General features: G+C 45.9%; 1 protein-coding gene across 2 annotated transcripts in view; it reads left to right on the forward strand.

The window, feature by feature from the left end:
* The window catches only part of Nup214 (nucleoporin 214), an 80,828-nt gene that overhangs the window by 18,636 nt on the left and 44,888 nt on the right, over window positions 1-17,304 (forward strand). For both annotated transcript variants that reach the window (XM_057755086.1, XM_057755087.1), the window contains exons 12-21: window positions 717-1,170; window positions 2,704-2,876; window positions 5,090-5,184; window positions 8,796-8,882; window positions 9,086-9,235; window positions 10,356-10,514; window positions 12,935-13,038; window positions 15,085-15,267; window positions 15,856-15,929; window positions 16,026-16,109. In XM_057755086.1, coding sequence (XP_057611069.1) covers window positions 717-1,170; window positions 2,704-2,876; window positions 5,090-5,184; window positions 8,796-8,882; window positions 9,086-9,235; window positions 10,356-10,514; window positions 12,935-13,038; window positions 15,085-15,267; window positions 15,856-15,929; window positions 16,026-16,109 — 1,563 coding nt within the window. The remainder of the gene's footprint in view (window positions 1-716; window positions 1,171-2,703; window positions 2,877-5,089; window positions 5,185-8,795; window positions 8,883-9,085; window positions 9,236-10,355; window positions 10,515-12,934; window positions 13,039-15,084; window positions 15,268-15,855; window positions 15,930-16,025; window positions 16,110-17,304) is intronic.

Raw genomic sequence — 17,304 nt, forward strand, 5'->3', positions numbered from 1 at the left:
GCTTGTTTAGGAGTTAAAACTTAGTTCGTTTCCCTCAGTTATTTTATTATGGAATACTTTGTGGACTGTGCCAGTTCACTGTTTGCCTAATGCATCTGTAATTGCTTTTAAGTAGTGTTCTGAGGCAGAGACCCGGATGGACTAGGGTTGTGTCCTGGTTAATGAGGTAATGCAAATGAGGCTGACACCACACTTTTCAGTTTGAGGTAGCAAATTTATTGTTTCTGTCCATGAAGTCCTGTTAGCCTAGTGCCCTTCCCCATTTTGGCCTTCTTCAAAATTTCACTTCCCTCCTTTTCTGTTTGTTCTTTGAGAAAAGCCCTGACTGTCCTGGAACTTATTATAGACAAGGTTGGCCTGGAACTCAGAGAGATCCAGCTGCCTCTGCCTCCCTCCTTAGTGCTGGCATTAAAGGCATGTGCCACCACCTCCTGGCAAAGTTTCCCACATCTTATCCTGTGGAGTCCTTGGGAAAACCAACTGTCCCACCTTTTGTTTTTTGAGACAAGAGTTTCTCTCTAGCTCTGGCTGTCCTGGAACTGGTTGTGTAGGTCAGAGACTGACCTGCCTCTGTCTCCTCGCCTGGCTACACCTTCTGTTTTCTTAACAGGCATGGTTTCCAACTTTATCTGACCTCAGCCCTCTCTTCCCCTGCCTCTGTCATGTGACCACCAATTTAACTTTGTTCTTTTGTTTCTCCTTGGTTTTCGTTGCAGGAAGTTTTCCTACCACTCCAACCTCTCCTCAAGCCCCGCAGAACCTTGATGCCCCGGCAGCAGCCTCTTCGTCTCTTGCACCTGTGTCCTCTGCTGCTCCTACCACCGCCTTCCCTTTGCCGTCTGCTGGGGGAGCCCCTTCTGTGTTCTCCTTTGGCCCTTCATCCTTAAAGTCATCTGCTTCTGTCACCGGCGAGCCCCCTCCCTATCCCACGGGCTCTGACAGTTCCCGAGCCCCTGTGGGCTCTGGCACATCCACCTTCTCTTTTGCCCCTCCTTCCAAAGGCTCCCTGTCAGCATCCCCCATGGCTGCACCTGCTGCCCCCTTCACTTTTGGATCATCAAGTTTTAAGCCCACCATGGAAAGTACACCGATGTCCAGCACCCCACACACAGGGATGAAACCTTCGTTCCCACCCTCAGCCTGCTCTGTGAAAGCCAACCTGAGTGAAAAGTAAGTAACCTTCAAAGTTGGATTCTCTGGTAGGATGGTCAGAACTACTACACGGTGGCCACTGGACTCGGTCACTGAATGGAGTACTGAGCAGTCTCTGTGAAGGAGGGCTTAGCAGTGCACTGCAGCCCAGCACGTCTCTCGAAGGGGGTTTTATTATTCTGTTAGAAGTTTGCACTCAAGCTGTTGGGTTGCTTTTTCAGACTGTAAAGGTCAGTGCTCCTTATTTTAAAAAGGGAGCCGCCCAGAGCATACACCCTGGAAACGAATGGGTCTTTTGTAGTTTTCTCTCCTCGTATCCACCCTGTCTTTCAGCTGTTTTCTGTGCAGCCACCAAGGTGATTTGTGCAGTTAGGGACACATGTGATAACTCTCCTGCTTGACAGTCCTCAAAGGTTTCTTGTTGCTCTCGTGTACAGTTCAAACCTTTTAGCATGGTATCTGGTTCCCTCCAGACCTAGTTCCAGCCAGCTTGCTCATACCTTATTTATTTACCTCTTTATCTGTTTTTTTCTGTTCTCTCCACTAAACTGAGCATCTGAAAGGAATACTCCCTTGTATTGTTCAACCTTGCAGTCGCAATGAGTAATAAACCGTCAGTTTTTGGTTCTACTTGCCTCATTGCTGGGACATGCTGCTGCAGCCACTCGTCCATTGAGCACTCTGCTCTGGCCTACTCGTTCTTTAACTAATCAGTCATCTGCTGTTGGAATATAAGACTGTCTGCAGACTTTTTTTTTTTTTTTTTAATTATTTATTTATTATGTATACAATATTCTGTCTGTGTGTCTGCCTGCAGGCCAGAAGAAGGCACCAGATCTTATTACAGATGGTTGTGAGCCACCATGTGGTTGCTGGGAATTGAACTCAGGACCTTTGGAAGAGCAGGCAATGCTCTTAACCACTGAGCCATTTCTCCAGCCCTGCAGACCTTTCTTGACGTATGGAGTTGACTTGACATGCTTACTGGGCCATGGTGTCCCAAAGATGGTAACCTGCTTGCTTCTCTGGTGTTTTTCCTTTTTTTTTTTTTTTGGTTTTTCGAGACAGGGTTTCTCTGTGGTTTTGGAGCCTGTCCTGGAGCTAGCTCTTGTAGACCAGGCTGGTCTCGAACTCACAGAGATCCGCCTGCCTCTGCCTCCCGAGTGCTGGGATTAAAGGCGTGCGCCACCACCGCCCAGCCTCTGGTGTTTTTAATACCCCAGAGATGATCATCTCAGAACAGGTTCTCATAGTTGGTTGCGCCACCTCCTTAAAAACAATACAAACACTTAGCTTGACAGACTAGAAGGTAAGTATTTCCTATCATGGAGAATTTGGCCTTTACTTCATGCTTTGGTGGGGCTGTAGCTGATGCCATGTTCCTAAATGAGCAGGTGGAAATTGTGCCCTCGTATGAGTAAGCAGCAAGTGCGTGGTTTGCTGTGACTCAGTGGAGATGAGTAGTCAGTTATCCTTGGTGTCACTGCTAATGATGAGTGTGGAAGGGCCCTCCAGCAGGCTGCTGTGATAGAGCTTCATTTCCACTCTCAGGTTCACCGCTGTGGCCTCCGCACCTGCTCATAGTGCCACGAGCACACCCTCCGTGTTGCCGTTCTCCTCCTCCCCCAAGCCAGCTACTTCTGGACCACTCAGCCATCCCACGCCTCTCCCAGCGTCATCCAGCTCTGTGCCTTTGAAGTCTTCAGTTTCTCCCTCACCATCAGGTATTCTCTGGAGCCAGCGGCTTCTGTTTTCAGCGGAATACTGTTCAGCATTTTAAGAATCTTTGGTAATATATAGTGAGGCAAGTTTTTTTTGTTTTGTTTTTCTTTTTTTCCATTTATTTATATTTTTTATATGAGTGTTGTGCGTGTATACCTGCATGCCAGAAGAGGGCATCACCTACCATTGTATATGGCTGTGAGCCACCGTGTGGTTGCTGGGGATTGAACTCGGGATGTCTGGAAGAGCAACCAGTGCTCTAAACTGCTGAGCTATCTCTCCAGTCCTGGTTTTTTGGTTTTTTTTTCCAAGACAGGGTTTCTCTGTGTAGCCTTGCTGTCCTAGAACTCACTCTGTAGACCAAGCTGACCTCAAACTCAGAGATGCCCTCAGTGTTGGGATTAAAGGCGTGCGCCACCCTCCTTATTTGTTTTGTTTTTACTTTAATTTTTTTTTTTTTTTTTTGTATTTTCGAGACAGGGTTTCTTTGTAGCTTTTTGGTTCCTGTCCTGGAACTAGCTCTTGTAGACCAGGCTGGCCTTGAACTCACAGACATCCGCCTGCCTCTGCCCCCCCCCCCACGAGTGCTGGGATTAAAGGCGTGCGCCACCACCGCCCGGCCTACTTTAATGTTTTAATGTGCTGTGATTGTTGTGCTCGGAATTGGGAGATTCACAGTGGTTTCAGTTATCTTAGTCTTCACTTAGCTGCTCGTGGATGTTCAAAGACGGCGTCTCGTGGCGGGTGCTTGTCCTTACACACAGCTGCTATAATGGAAGGACAGTTACTGAACTGCCCTTCGCCATGGCAGGAGCAGCCCTCAGTGACCCCCGTGCTTACTGCTCCTGAGAGTCTAAGAACATTTTCGCCATCAGCCACTCTAAGCAGTGATGACATACAAATACTTGAGACAGGATTTAAGACTCCAGAGGGCAAGTGCACCTACCCTACCTTTCTCCCTTCCTGTCCTATGTACAAGGTTGCAAAAACTGTAAATACTGTGGTCTTCACCAAGGTTCAGGGCTTCCTAACATTTTTTGGGGGTTTGCTTATTTCTTTCTTCCTTTTATGTAAAAATTTTAAAACATGTCAGGGTTAATTGCAGACATTGTGAAACAGTTGACCTCTAGATATGTGAGCTCCTGCCTCCTAAAAGCCAGGGAAGGCTATCACAGCTCAGGGCATTACAGCAGTCACATCTAGAGTCCATTCAGATTTACCACGGTCCCGAGTAAAGTTCACTCCCTGAGTTTTCTGCGTATTCTCAGTTCATTTCTTTAACATTTATGAGAAAGCCAGCTCAGTGGTTTGGGGACCGTCCCTGTGAATCTGATTGTTTGCACATGAGAGGACTCAGTCTGCAAATCTGCCGAGTGCCAGTGATGTGCATCCCTAAGCGTGCTTCCATTTAGGCTGACGGCAGCGCATGTTTCAGTTGGGCTTGGTGGGGGTGCTTGCTGGGTGCATGCGTGTGACTGCAGGTACGCACAGGCCAGAGGTGTCCGACACCTGGAGTTGTTCCAGACAGTTGTAAACCACCTGAAGTGGACGCTAGGAACCAAAGTTGGGTTCTCTGCAACTCACTCTTCATTACTGAGCCATCTCCCTGGCTCCCAATGCAGTTTTTCAGTTGGTTATTTGGGTAGCCATTTGTTTGGATTTTTGTTTTGTTTTGAAGGCAGGGTTTCACTATGTAGTTCTGGCTGGTTTTGAACTCACAGATCTGTTTGGCCTGCCTCTGTCTCCTGAGTGTTGGGATTCAAGGCTGGACCACACCTGGCCTTGGGTAGCCATTTAGATGTGAATGTCTGGAATATTATTTTGGCAAATCCCAAATAGATAATGAATGAGGAAATTTCTGAATTCTTTGAGTAAGGGAAGTTTCTTTCCATTTTAAGTTTGCTGAAGTCACCTCACTAAACTATCTTGTCAGCCATCTTTGTGTTTTTGAGACAGGTCTCAAATGTAACCTAACCTTGCCTATATGTTATCTGTAGTCTAAAGTGCCCTTGAACTCAGAATCCTCCCTTGCTGAGCCTCCTGAGGCTGAGATTATGGGTGTGCACCAGAGCACCCAGTCTGGTCATCGTTCTCTAACACGATTGTAAAAGTGGAGCCAGGGATAATGTGTAACTCCTTTCCTTAGATTTGGGGACAGATGTTTGTGGTGACGGAAGTCTGCTCTAACTGACTTCTCTGGTCGTTTATGCATCAGGCCGATCGACTCCAAGTGGTCCAAGTCCAGTGCCGTCCATGGTGCAGAAGTCACCCCGGATAAACCCTCCCGTGGCAAAGGCGGGCTCTCCTCAGGTATATTACATTCTCTCACTACACTTGCCTTTTACAAAGTTGGTATCTGTGCTTTAGAATTCAGACGTGGGAGCAGTGATGAGGACTGCACGGGAGATGCCAGAGTATGTGCTTGAAGTTCTTGACATGTTGTTACAAAAGCAATTATCTACTTACTTTCTTTTGTTGTTTGTTTTGTTTTGTGTTTGTTTTGTTTTGTTTTAGACGTGGTCTCCCTGTGGTAACCTAGCTGATTTGGTGCTCACTCTGCAGTCCAGGAGGCTGGCCTTGAATTTATAGAGATCCCCTCTGTCTCCTGAGTGCTAGGATTAAAGGCGTGTGCCATCATGCCCAGTTTTTTAATTGAAGTCATTTCTGTAGAAAAAGAGTCCATATGGTATGTGTACACCTCAGTAATTGTCATCAGGTAAACAAACTTTGATAACCAACAAGCAAGTTGATAAGAAGGCATTACCAATATCTCCAGGCTCTTCTTCATATAGTCTTTATCCTTGCCACAAGTCACCCACTCTCTTGATATCTAACAATCTATGGGTTAATTTTTCCTGTTTACTGATTCCTATCCAGTAGAGAGCCACAGCATATAGTCTTCCTATGCTCTTATATCCATCCATCACTGTTGCTATTTTATCACAGATGCTCCTTTCATCTCGCAGAGTAGTGCTGACCTCAGCAGTGTGCTTGATGTCTTCTGAACATATGTACACATTGGGGTTTAAACTTGATCGTGGGCCACAGACCGCACATGGTTCTCTTTAGCAGGTTGCCACCCACAGTAGACACTTCCACCTGTCCTTGTTCTTGACAGGCTTGGTATTTTTCATCTTATGTTGTATTTGGCTTCTTTTGTTTGTATTTGTTTTTTTTTTTTTTTTTTATTTAACTCACAGTTTCCTAGTGATTCTCAAAGTTGAGCTTTATTTCATACCAATTTTAGCCATCTGGATATTTTCTTGTATGTAGTCTCTTAATGTTCTTAATCTTTTTCTGTTGGATGGTATCCTAGTTTGATTTCTGCTACTGTGATAAAACACTCACCAAAAGTACCAGGCGGTGGCGCACACCTTTAATCCCAGCACTCGGGAGGCAGAGGCAGGTGGTTCTTTGTGAGTTCGAGGCCAGCCTGGTCTACAAGAGCTAGTTCCAGGACAGACTCCAAAGCTACAGAGAAACCCTGTCTCAAAAAACTATAACAAAAAAAACACAAAATAACAGTAAACCACTGTCATAGGCGAGGAATGGGTTTATTATGCTTCCCCCTCAAGGTCAGTCCATCGTTGAGGGAGTCAAGGTAGGCTCACTTACTGTTCCACATAGTAAGCGGTGCCTCTGACCAAGACAGAAAAAGAACAGCAGGAAACATGGAGGCTACTGCTTGCTGACTGGCTCTCAGCCTGGCTTGACTCAGTTTTCTTACACAATTCATAACTACCTGCGTATGACTACTACTGCTCATAGGAGGCTGGGCCCTCCTGCACCTGACAGTCCCCACAGACATGTTCACAGGGCAGCCTGATGTAGAGAGTTCTGCAGTCAGGACTTCCCTCTTGTTCTGTCTTAGGTGATGGATCATGTGCGTGGGATTGACTCTAGGGTCTTGTGCATGCTTAGCATGCATCTTATGATCTGTATCATACTTAATTTGGAAAGACACAAACACACAGCAAAGCAGATACAGTATATCCTCTTTGTATCACCTATGGATACAAGATCTTTACTTTAGTATAACAGAATGTTTTTATTTTTCCTTTCTTTATTTCACAGCCCTGGGGATTGAACTACTAGGCAAGCGTGCTACCATTGTGTTCTAACCCACCCTAGTTCTTTTGTGCTTTTCAAACTCGCATTTATTAGTGGTGTGTAGTATATGTGCACATGAGTGTGAGGAGGCCTGGAAAACCTTGTGCGTCCTGCTCTATCACTTGCTACCTTATTTCCCTGCGCCAGGGTCTGACACTGAACCTGGACCTAGGTGGACAGCCAGGATGCTCCCTCTTCTGTGGGGCTATATGTACCTATGGCCACATCCAGTTTTTATGAGGGTTTCTCATGCTTACCTGCTGAGCCATCTCCCCAGGTTCTCATGTCTTGCTTTCGGAATAATTTCCTGTTTCTTATTCAGAAAGGTTTTCCTATGCTGTTTACAGCTCTGATACTTAACTTGTATTTAAGTCAGTGGCCATCACTTCAGCTTGCTTGTATGTCTCTAATGTCTGTCAGTTTCCCACTTGAGTATTCCAGGAGCAACAGTCGTGCCTTTTCCTGCTGTGTCTACCGTCCTAACACACACCTGCACTGCACTAGTTTGTAGTACAGTGCCCAGCACATGGGTGTTTGTTAGATGGCTGTTTGCTGACTGCTTATGCAGTCTGAAGCCATGTCAGGGCACAGCAGATTTTAGCAGCTCTTGCCCAGCCCTTGCTCCTTCTCTCTGAGAAGCTTTTCCACCTCCATTAGCAGCACTGACAAAGCACAGAAGCGAAAGCGCTGGGGTCTCCTTTCTTCATTGGTAGTGCGTCTTCCCTTCTCGGTCATGTTCTGTGGCATATATCCTCACATGTCACACACATCTTGGGTTAGGATTTGGCTGTCTCTTGCCTGTTGCTGTCCTGACTGCTGTAACCTTTTTGGGTTTTTTCTCTTGCTGTCATTCCTGTCCTTTGAGTAGCAAGATGGTCGTTTTAAAATGATAAATTTCATTCAAACAGTTCTGAAACACCAGTAGTAGCTTACCAACATGCCTACAGTAGAATCCGAACTCCTTGGTGTGTCCTTAGACACTTGTACTACCTACTGCTCTGATCCTGTCTCTGTTCTTCCTTTCTGCCCTGCTCAGGACTTAGCTGTGTCTTCTTCCTTCCTTCCTTCCTTCCTTCCTTCCTTCCTTCCTTCCTTCCTTCCTTCCTTCCTTCCTTCCTCCTTCCCTCCTTTCCTCCGTCCCTCCCTCCCTCTCTCTCTTTTTTTGTTGTTAGTTGTTTTGTTTTGTTTTTTGTTTTTTTGTTTTTCTTTTTGTTTTGTTTTGTTTGAGACAGGGCTTCTTTGTGTAACCCTGGATGTCCTGGAACTCGCTCTATAGCTCTGACTGGCCTCAAACTCAGGTACCTGCATGCCACGTGCTGTGATTAAAGGTGTGCACCACCACTACGCAGCTCTGCTTAGCTTCTTGAAGCCCACATGACTCTCACACCTGGATATACCAGAGTCTTTCCTCCATGAGCTCCTTGTGCTTGCTCTTGCTGCCTGGAAGGCGTTTGCCTGAGCTCTGTCTATAGCCTTCTCTCTCACATCATGTTCCCATCAGATGGCAGCCCTGTAGGAGAACTGTTTGGCTATCTCAGTGCCTCATTCTCTTCATGTTTCCCTGTTACTCAGCAGCAGAAGTGGTTAGCAGGTTTACTTACTGTCCATCTCGTCCCTGAGCAAGTTCCCTGAGTGATGTTATCATAATTGGCTCACGATTTTCCCCATGGAGAATATGTCCAGACAAAATGGAGGTTCAAGAGCGGTGAGCCGAGGTGTAGGATGCTCACCACGGCAGCCCGATGGGACTGTTGCTAGAAGCTAGAGCTCCGGTGTGGAGCCTGTCTCGAAGCCTTTTCCTTCCACTGCAGGCCAAGTCCGTCCAGCCTCCTGTCACAGAGAAGCAGGGCCATCAGTGGAAAGATTCAGACCCTGTGATGGCTGGAATCGGAGAGGAGGTGAGCTCGTTGCTTGTGTTATTTTCTGATAGTAGCTCCGACAGTGAGACTGTAGTGGCCTTAAGTGCAGTCAGTTGCATGGCCATTTTTCTAACATCAGGGCCTGGCGTGGCCCCTGTAGAGGTTTGTTCTGTAATCGCGGAAGCAGTGCTGTTACTGCTGCCACACAGAACCGGTTGTCTCTTTGCTCATGGTTCTCGCAGATTGCACACTTCCAGAAAGAGCTAGAGGAATTAAAGGCCCGGACCTCCAAAGCTTGCTTCCAGGTTGGCACCTCAGAGGAGATGAAGATGCTGCGGACAGAGTCGGATGACTTGCACGCCTTCCTCTTTGAGATCAAAGAGGCCACAGAGGTTTGTATCAGTGGAGGTCTTTCCTGAGTACAAAGGGGCTTTTAGAAATTGTTGGTCCAGAACACTAGTATGAACCGCTGTGTTCTCTGAGGGCCATCATTGCTGCTGGTGGCCTTTTACCTGAAAACCCCTGAGTTCAGGACTGTCAGAACTGAGGCTAAAGCTATCCTAGCTGTCTGTCAGTTTCCTCCTGTGTAAAATGAGATCATAGTTTCTACCTCCTAGCTCATACTAGGCACTCCATTAAAGTTGGTTATAGCTGATTAAGTATACTTTCAAGTGTTTCTTTATGGCATTGAGTTAAGATTTTTTGGAGCATGTACAGTACAAAATGTCAAATGTTTGCTGGTTAAGCACTATTTCCTGTTACTCTGGTCACTGCATGATGGGGAAACCAACTGCATACTCCATCTGGCACTGTGCTACGCCAGATCATCTCATGGAGTCCTCACAGCTTAAAGGCCTGGGCCATATTGTGACCCTCTCCATAAGAGGCTTAAAAAGGCAAGTGAGTTTCTGACAGCCCTGTTTAGTAAAGGATATTGTCGGATGCGTTTTCATGGTCTCCAGCCTTCTGCCCTTCTCAGTTTCCGCATTGGCAGTCACCAGAAACTGTCCTTTTAAAAACAGGAGAAGGATAATTAAAAAACAGAAACATTAGGACCTAAAGAAATAGCTCAGTAGGTAAGAGCCCTGGCTGCTCCTCCAGAGGACCTGAGTTCAATTCCCAGCATCCACATGGTAACTCCAGTCTCAAGGCATCTGACTTCTTCTGACCTCTTTGGGCAGTAGGCACTGAATGTGGCACACAAAGCAAATGCTTGTACATACAAAATTTAAAAAAAAAAAAAAAAAAAATGTGAGTGACTACCTTTCTAAGCAATGATATTTTTTTTCAGAGTTTAGGATTTCTAGTGTGTCCTATAGTCACTGAAGCAAGAAACATGATATAACATTTTTTTACACCTCCCCCCAAGACAAAACAAAGAAAAAGAAGCTATAGGAAAAAATTTGTTTTGTACATGGGAGCAATTAAACTTTTTAAGGCAGCTAAAATAGTTGGGACCTCCACCCTCCTGGTCTCCACGGCAGTTGAATCCATGCATCTCTGCTTTTCTAGTCTCTGCATGGAGACATAAGCACCCTGAAAACAACTCTGCTAGAGGGCTTCGCTGGCGTCGAGGAAGCCAGAGAGCAGAACGGAAGAAACCATGATTCTGGGTATCTGCACCTGCTCTATAAAAGACCGCTGGATCCCAAGAGTGAAGCTCAGCTCCAGGTAGGCGATGCCCTTACAGCTACTGAGAAAAGTAGCAGCATTAGGGCACTTGGTACCGTGGCTACTTCTGAGGTGTGGATGATGTCCCTTTAGCAAGCTCTCATTTTCTGCTCATAACTTTCTGTGCTTTTCCAGACACTTAACTTGTGTTTGTTTTGGTTTTGCAAAACAGGTTTCTCTGTGTAGCCCTGGCTGTCCTGGAACTGACTTTGTAGATGAGGCTGACCTCAAACTCACAGAGATCCACCTGCCTCTGCCTCCCCAGTGCTGGGATTAAAGACTTGTACCACCTTGCCATAAACTTAACTTGTAGGAAAGAAAATGGTACACTTTTTTTTTTTAATTTTAATTTAACTTTCACAATTTAACTTTAAGATAGTCTTCTTTAAGCCTTGAACTTGATAAAGTCCTTTACCTACATAAGAATACATAAATCAAATCATGTATAATATTCAGTGGCAGTCTGTAAGGTGGTCTGGTGGGTATTTTTTAGATATTATTTCCAGTCTATAGAACCAGCTGGTTACCCTGTATGGTGGCACTTATCTCACACTCAGGGGACAGAAGAAGGAAGGTGGTGAGTTTGAGGCCAACTTGGGCTACTAAACAAGACCTTCTCAAAGACACAGGAAGCACAGGCTGCAGTTGTTCTCAATATGAGGGCTGTCCCCTGGGCTCATGCTGGCTAGGAATAGCCCTGTGGGGCTCTGTCATCTGCTGTGCTCTAGCAGAGGTACATTTCTTGTTCAATCTTAGCCTTTGTCTTTGCTTTAGCTGGTTGGATTTTGTTTGCTTCAGTGTCTTGGGTCATCTTTCCCTCCCCTCACAGAATCCCAGAGGGACAGTGTGGTTGGCCCTGATCCTTCTCCCCTCGGACGTTGGTCTGTGAATGTGTTGAGTCCTCTTGTATAAGGACTGAAGCCTCAGGCCTCTGGCCCTAGTGGTTTTCAAGACAAGGTTTCTCTGTTTATCTTTGGTTGTCCTGGAACTCTCTCTAGTCCATGCTGGACTCAAACTCACAGAGATCCCCCTGCCTCTGCCTCCTGAGTGCTGGGATTAAAGGTGTGCGCCACCACCACCCGGCTCCTGTTCATAGTTTCTGTCCCATGCCTGGAGACCTTCTATCCCTGGCAGCTGAGAGAATGGCCTCTTGTCGAGGGGACTTCCTGGGGTCAGGGCAGGGTGTTTCTGCAGGACTGTTGTCAGGCTGCGGCCCAGTGTAGGCGGTCCTCCGCCAGTCCTCACACAAGCTTTTCACCTCTGCCCCAGTTGCCTGGCCCAGAGGGAAGTATTCAGCTTCCACACAGAGAAAGAAAAAATTACCTTCTTTCATCGCAATGAACAGATAATGGACACTTAACTACATACAAAGCAAGGGTGTGCGGCTTTGCTGCGACTGTCAGGCTTTATAACTAGTAAAGCCTGCACCCATGCTCTCAGCCACTACTGCATCATGTAGTTCCTAAAGCCGGGTAAGGGACAGTCGGGAAGATGGACATAGAATTTTCATGTGGTGTATGTTGCCATGGGGCCACAGGTGAGAGCAGGGAAGCCACCGAGAAGTGTTTGCAGCAGGCCTTTGAAGTGTGGAATTTTGTAGCTCAACCTAGTTGGAGGAAAGGACATCAGCTAATATAGACCTGAGGTCAGGGCTGAGCTGGGTAAAGGAAAGCCTCCTGTAGTCATCAGATACCTTTGGGGCTCCTGTGGCCTCCCTGGACTCAGCTTGGCTCTTTCTAAATGACATTCTCTGTTTGCAGTTGAGACACAATGCTTATATCCAAGAATGTGTGTGAAATGCATTTCAGTATAGTCAGGTCTGTGCCGTGTGTGAAGTGCTTGCCTGGGAGCTGCTCAGTGTCTGTACACTTGCTTGATTGAATGCTTCAGCTCCGTTTTAATTTTTGAGTCGGATTATGTAGCCGTGAAGGTTGACTGTGTCCCTTCCAGCTGGTGCAAACTGTAGTGCTGGTGGGGACACGCTCCTCGAGTGTGAGGTGGTCCATGTGCTCTGTGCTGTGAATGTCTAGTCTAGGGTCCGTTCTTCTCAGCACCAGTTGTCAAGTCTTCTGTCTGTTTTACAGTTCATTTCATAGTGGGGGAAAGAACTAAACGGGAGCCCAGTGAGGAGTGCAGAGGGCACCCCATCCTGCCCCACCCTTCCCAGGGCCTGCAGCTGCCGCACCTGTTCTCTTTCCCTTTCTCTTCCTTCTCTCTTATGCTACTGTAGAAATGGAATTTCCATTTTTCATTTTGTTAAATGGTTTGTATTTAATGGCTATAGTAAAACCTAATGTTTTCCTTGTTCATACACTTCTCAATATAGAAATATTTTATAATTATTTTTATTTCTTTAATACAGCTTTCTTTCCAGCTACCAGAAAAATGAGTCATTAATTTTTAATTTTTTTTTCTTGTAGGAAATTCGCCGCCTTCATCAGTATGTGAAATTTGCTGTTCAGGATGTGAATGATGTTCTAGATTTAGAGTGGGATCGGCATCTGGAACAGAAGAAAAGACAGAGGTCAGTGAGATGTGCCGCGGCCCCTCCCGTTGTAGGAGCAGGCAAAACCGCGCGGATGTGCTTCCTCTTCCCTTACTCATCTCACTTCTGAAAGTTTGAGTCACAAAACCGCAAAATGATGGTGGTGATGATTTTATGTAAACCAGTTGACATCACATTATAATTCAGAATGATAAGGATTTGAATTTCATTAGGGCTGAGGATGTAGCTCAGTAACAAAGCAGTTGACTTGTATGTTTTATACAGTATGTTCAGCCCTAAGCATCACAGAAAAACTCAAGCATCAAGAAGGTGTAAAATACTGTGTAGTCATGGGGGCAAGCCCACGCATTTAATCCCACCACTGGGGAGCCAGAGGCAAGTGGATGTCTGAGTTCAAGGCCAGCCTAGTCTACAGAATGAGTTCCAAAAACAGCTAGAGTTAGACAATCCTGTCTCGAAAAAAGCAGACAAACAAATGAAAATACTGTGTAGTAACTGAATAACATGTTCTCAAGAAATTATATTAAATGGCCAGGTGGTGGTGGCACACGTCTTTAATCCCAGCACTTGGGAGGCAGAGGCAGGCGGATCTCTGAATTCGAGGTTGCTTAGTACAGAGCGAGTTCCAAAGCTACACAGAGAAACCCTATCTTGGAAAAAAAAAAGAAGAAGAAAAGAAATTGCATTAAATGCTTTTAATCTTGTATCAAATGTATAAAATAATTAAAAACATTTCAGATGATTTCAGTAGGAAGCACAAGTGTGGGGAAGAAGGAGCAGATCTGTGGGTGGACTCACAGTCACAGCGTTTGAATAAGAGAACGCTCCTTGGGGCTGGAGAGGATGGCGCAGTGACTAGGAGTGCTGGCTGCTCCTCTGGAGGACCTGAGTTCAGTTTCCAGCACCTACACTGGGTACCGTATAGCAGCCTATAACTCCAGTTTCAGGGAGTCTGACCTCCTTCTTCCTTTCACAAGCTCTCTGTGTCCATGGCGCTCATAAATACATTCTGGCCCTGACACACACAAACACACGTGCCTTTGAGGAAAAGCATTCTAATTAGTGTGACTAGTTAAAGGATTTGGCAAGGGGGCTGGAGAGATGGCTCAGAGGTTAAGAGCACTCAGCAAGCAGAGGCAGGTGAAGGTCTGAATTCTAGGACAAACATCAAACCACAGCAAAAGTAGGCTTTCCAGAACTGCACACCCCAACAGAAGCCAGCTCTCTTTACCCGTGTGGTGCCTACTTACTGCACTGCTCAGTTGCCTTTCTGCAGAGTTCAGGTTCTGGCCATGGTTTCTATTTCTTGGCATGTCTCTGTTTTCAGCCCTTCTCTAAATCTTACCTTATACCAACTAGAAAGTCCTGGAAAATTGTGTTCCATCACTCACTTGGCTGCCTTGTTCTTCTTAGTGGTTCTGAGAAAAGGAACTGATACCAGCTGGAAGTTTCTATTGTGCATCAGTAGCTTTCATTTTGTAGTCAGTTATGTGGTGGTAGACAGAGAGGCAGACAGGCAATAGCAAAGAAACCAGGACCACCATTTATTTTTTCTTCAAGTTAGTAGAAACATTTTTACTAATGCTTAAAGAATCTAGACCTGTGTCTCTCTGACCTTAGACCTGCCACCCAGCAGTAACCATCCGTTTCATCCTCTGGGGAAAATGATCTCTCAGCTGCCAGTACCTGTACTGTCTCCATCAAGTCTAAACGACAGCTGGCTCCCACACACTTGCAGGGAACCTGCTTTATTTCCTTATTGAGTGTAATTTATGTACAGAAAACCTCGGGTCCAAATGGACAGCTGCAGGGGTTGCCCGTGTTGTTGGTTTCTGTTTCCCTGCTGTGTTCTTTCCCCGTACCTCCAGCTTTGCCCAGTTTGTACTACGTCCTGCTATGGCCCCCTCATTCCCTCCCTCATGAGATTTTTGTGCCCTTTTCTTAATGTTTCTTGTCTACTGTTTGTTCTCCATTTTATTATTTTCCCTGTTAGAATTGTAGGCTCGTGTGTTGTGGTATAGAAGGGAGCCATTTGTATCTAATTCTTTTCCTTATTGCCACCAGGCGCCTGCTTGTGCCAGAACGAGAGACGCTTTTCAACACACTAGCCAACAACCGGGAAATCATCAACCAACAGAGGAAGAGGTTGAATCACCTGGTGGACAGTCTGCAGCAGCTCCGTCTCTATAACCACACATCTCCATGGAACCTGCCCTCAACGCTTTCAACACAGAGCAGCACTCACAGGTGTGCCGGGCGAGCTGCATAGAGGGCACACGAGCGTGTGAGGCGTGCGTTGGAAACAGTTGCAGTCTGTTGGCCGTGGTCCTGGTTGGGTTCTACAGCCCCTTTGACCTCTGATTTCTTTGCGTGAAAGTAGGGGTGACAGTGCCTGCCTCCAGGGTGTGTAGGCTTAAGTTGGAAATTCATGAAGTGCTCAACAGGCCACAGCGGATTACATAGTAACACTGAGGCACTTTTATGGCCAATAGCTAATAGGGTTTTATTTCTCACTCCCTTCAGAAGTCCAGGTTTGCTGCTCTGCTGTAGTGTGGAGCTGTGTGGATCCTTGCAGCTAGCCAGTTTGTCCCAAACTTACCCTGACAGTGCTGTGTTTCTGCTTTAGGCCTATGGAATTTTTGCTAAGACACCAGTATTAGGCTCAGTGTGGGAGAATGTGGTCCTGGGGTTGTTAGCTTTCCTCCTGTGTATTGCTGGGCAGCTGTTTCTCTAGTGAATGTTCTCTAATCTCTTGGGTTAGATACTGAGAAGAGTGTATACCACATAGTCTCAGCTTCTTGTGCTTAGTTTGGGTGTAACACTGCCCTGTTTCAGTTTTGACAGTGATCTTGAAAGCCTCCTAAAAACTACCATTGAATCTCACACCAAGCCCTCTGCCAGAGTGCCAGGTAAATGCTCCCTTCCAGCCTCCCAGCTTAGTCTGCGATCTAACCTGGCTTTTAAAGCTAAGTCTTAGCATTTATGGGTTGATGAATTTCTTACAGCTAAACTGTCCCCTGCGAAACAGGCCCAACTGAGGAACTTCTTGGCCAAAAGGAAGACCCCACCAGTGAGGTCCACTGCTCCAGGTAAGGAGAACGGGTCCTGGAGCTTTCAGGGTTAGCTGTGGGGTGCTAGGGCAGGCTGAATAGAAGATCAGGAAAATGTTCCCAGAATCGACTGTCAGATTTAATACTGGAATAAGAAGCAGTTCAGATATTTTGGATAAAACAACTCAAGGTGATTCTTTGGGCTTTGATATCGGCAGTCCCTAGGTGATGATTCGGAATGATATGGGGTGGGCTGAGTTGGAGCCTCACCTCAAACCTTATATAGGATTTTAGGAACATTACCCTTGAGAAACGTCTTCAGGAAAACGTATAGGGTAGGCAGTAATGATTTAAATACTTGCTAAGGGACTGGGAAGAGGACCAGTGAGTAAAGGCTTATGATTTCTGCCAGGCCTGGAGACCTGAGTTCAGTCTCTAGGACTCTCACAGAGACAGGAGAAAACTGACCTCTGCATGCACATTGTGACTCTCTCTCTCACACACACACCACAGTAAATAAATAATAGATTTTTAAAAATTTGCTGAAAAGCAACAATATAAGAGATGAAGGGTACTTTTAATTTTTTATCTAAAATTCCTTAATTTTTTTGAATCTAGCACATGCCAGGGATCTCTACTAAAACCGTGGAACTACATCCTATCCCTTAATTTTTTTCCTTTTTCTTTTTTTCTTTTCTTTCCTTCTCCTTCTTTCTTTTTTCTTCTTCCTTCTTCCTCCTCCTCCTTCTTCTTCTTCTCCTCCTTCTTTTTTTCTTTTTTAAAAATAGGGTCTCATGTAGCTTAGACTAGCCTGAAACTCAAATTGTTATTTCGTTTTCCAAAGCTGAGATTCCACTGTGCCGTTGCCATGGTGATTTTGAGCACTGTGTATGGCCTCCAGCACAGTGTGTTCTCCAATCTGTGTGTTTCAGCCCTTTCTTTTGGAGCTGCTGTTTCTCCCCCATCCCCACCCCCTTAGATACAGTTTTTTTATATAACAGCCCAGGCTGGCCTCAAACTCACAGAGATCCACCTGCCTCTGCCTCCTAGTGCTGGAATTAAAAGGCGTGAGCCACCACACCCACCTTGGAGCTGCCTACAGAAGATTCCACCAGACACTTTTTCTTGGCCACATGTGCTCAGGCTATTTTTTGTGGGGAAGAAAAATGTAAGCACACATCATTCACTCATGAGGATGCCGCACGAGCGCAGTCAGAGGTTGTCGGTGTTCTTC

Source organism: Chionomys nivalis, chromosome 22, assembly GCF_950005125.1.
Source record: "Chionomys nivalis chromosome 22, mChiNiv1.1, whole genome shotgun sequence".
Taxonomy (NCBI): Eukaryota; Metazoa; Chordata; class Mammalia; order Rodentia; family Cricetidae; genus Chionomys; species Chionomys nivalis.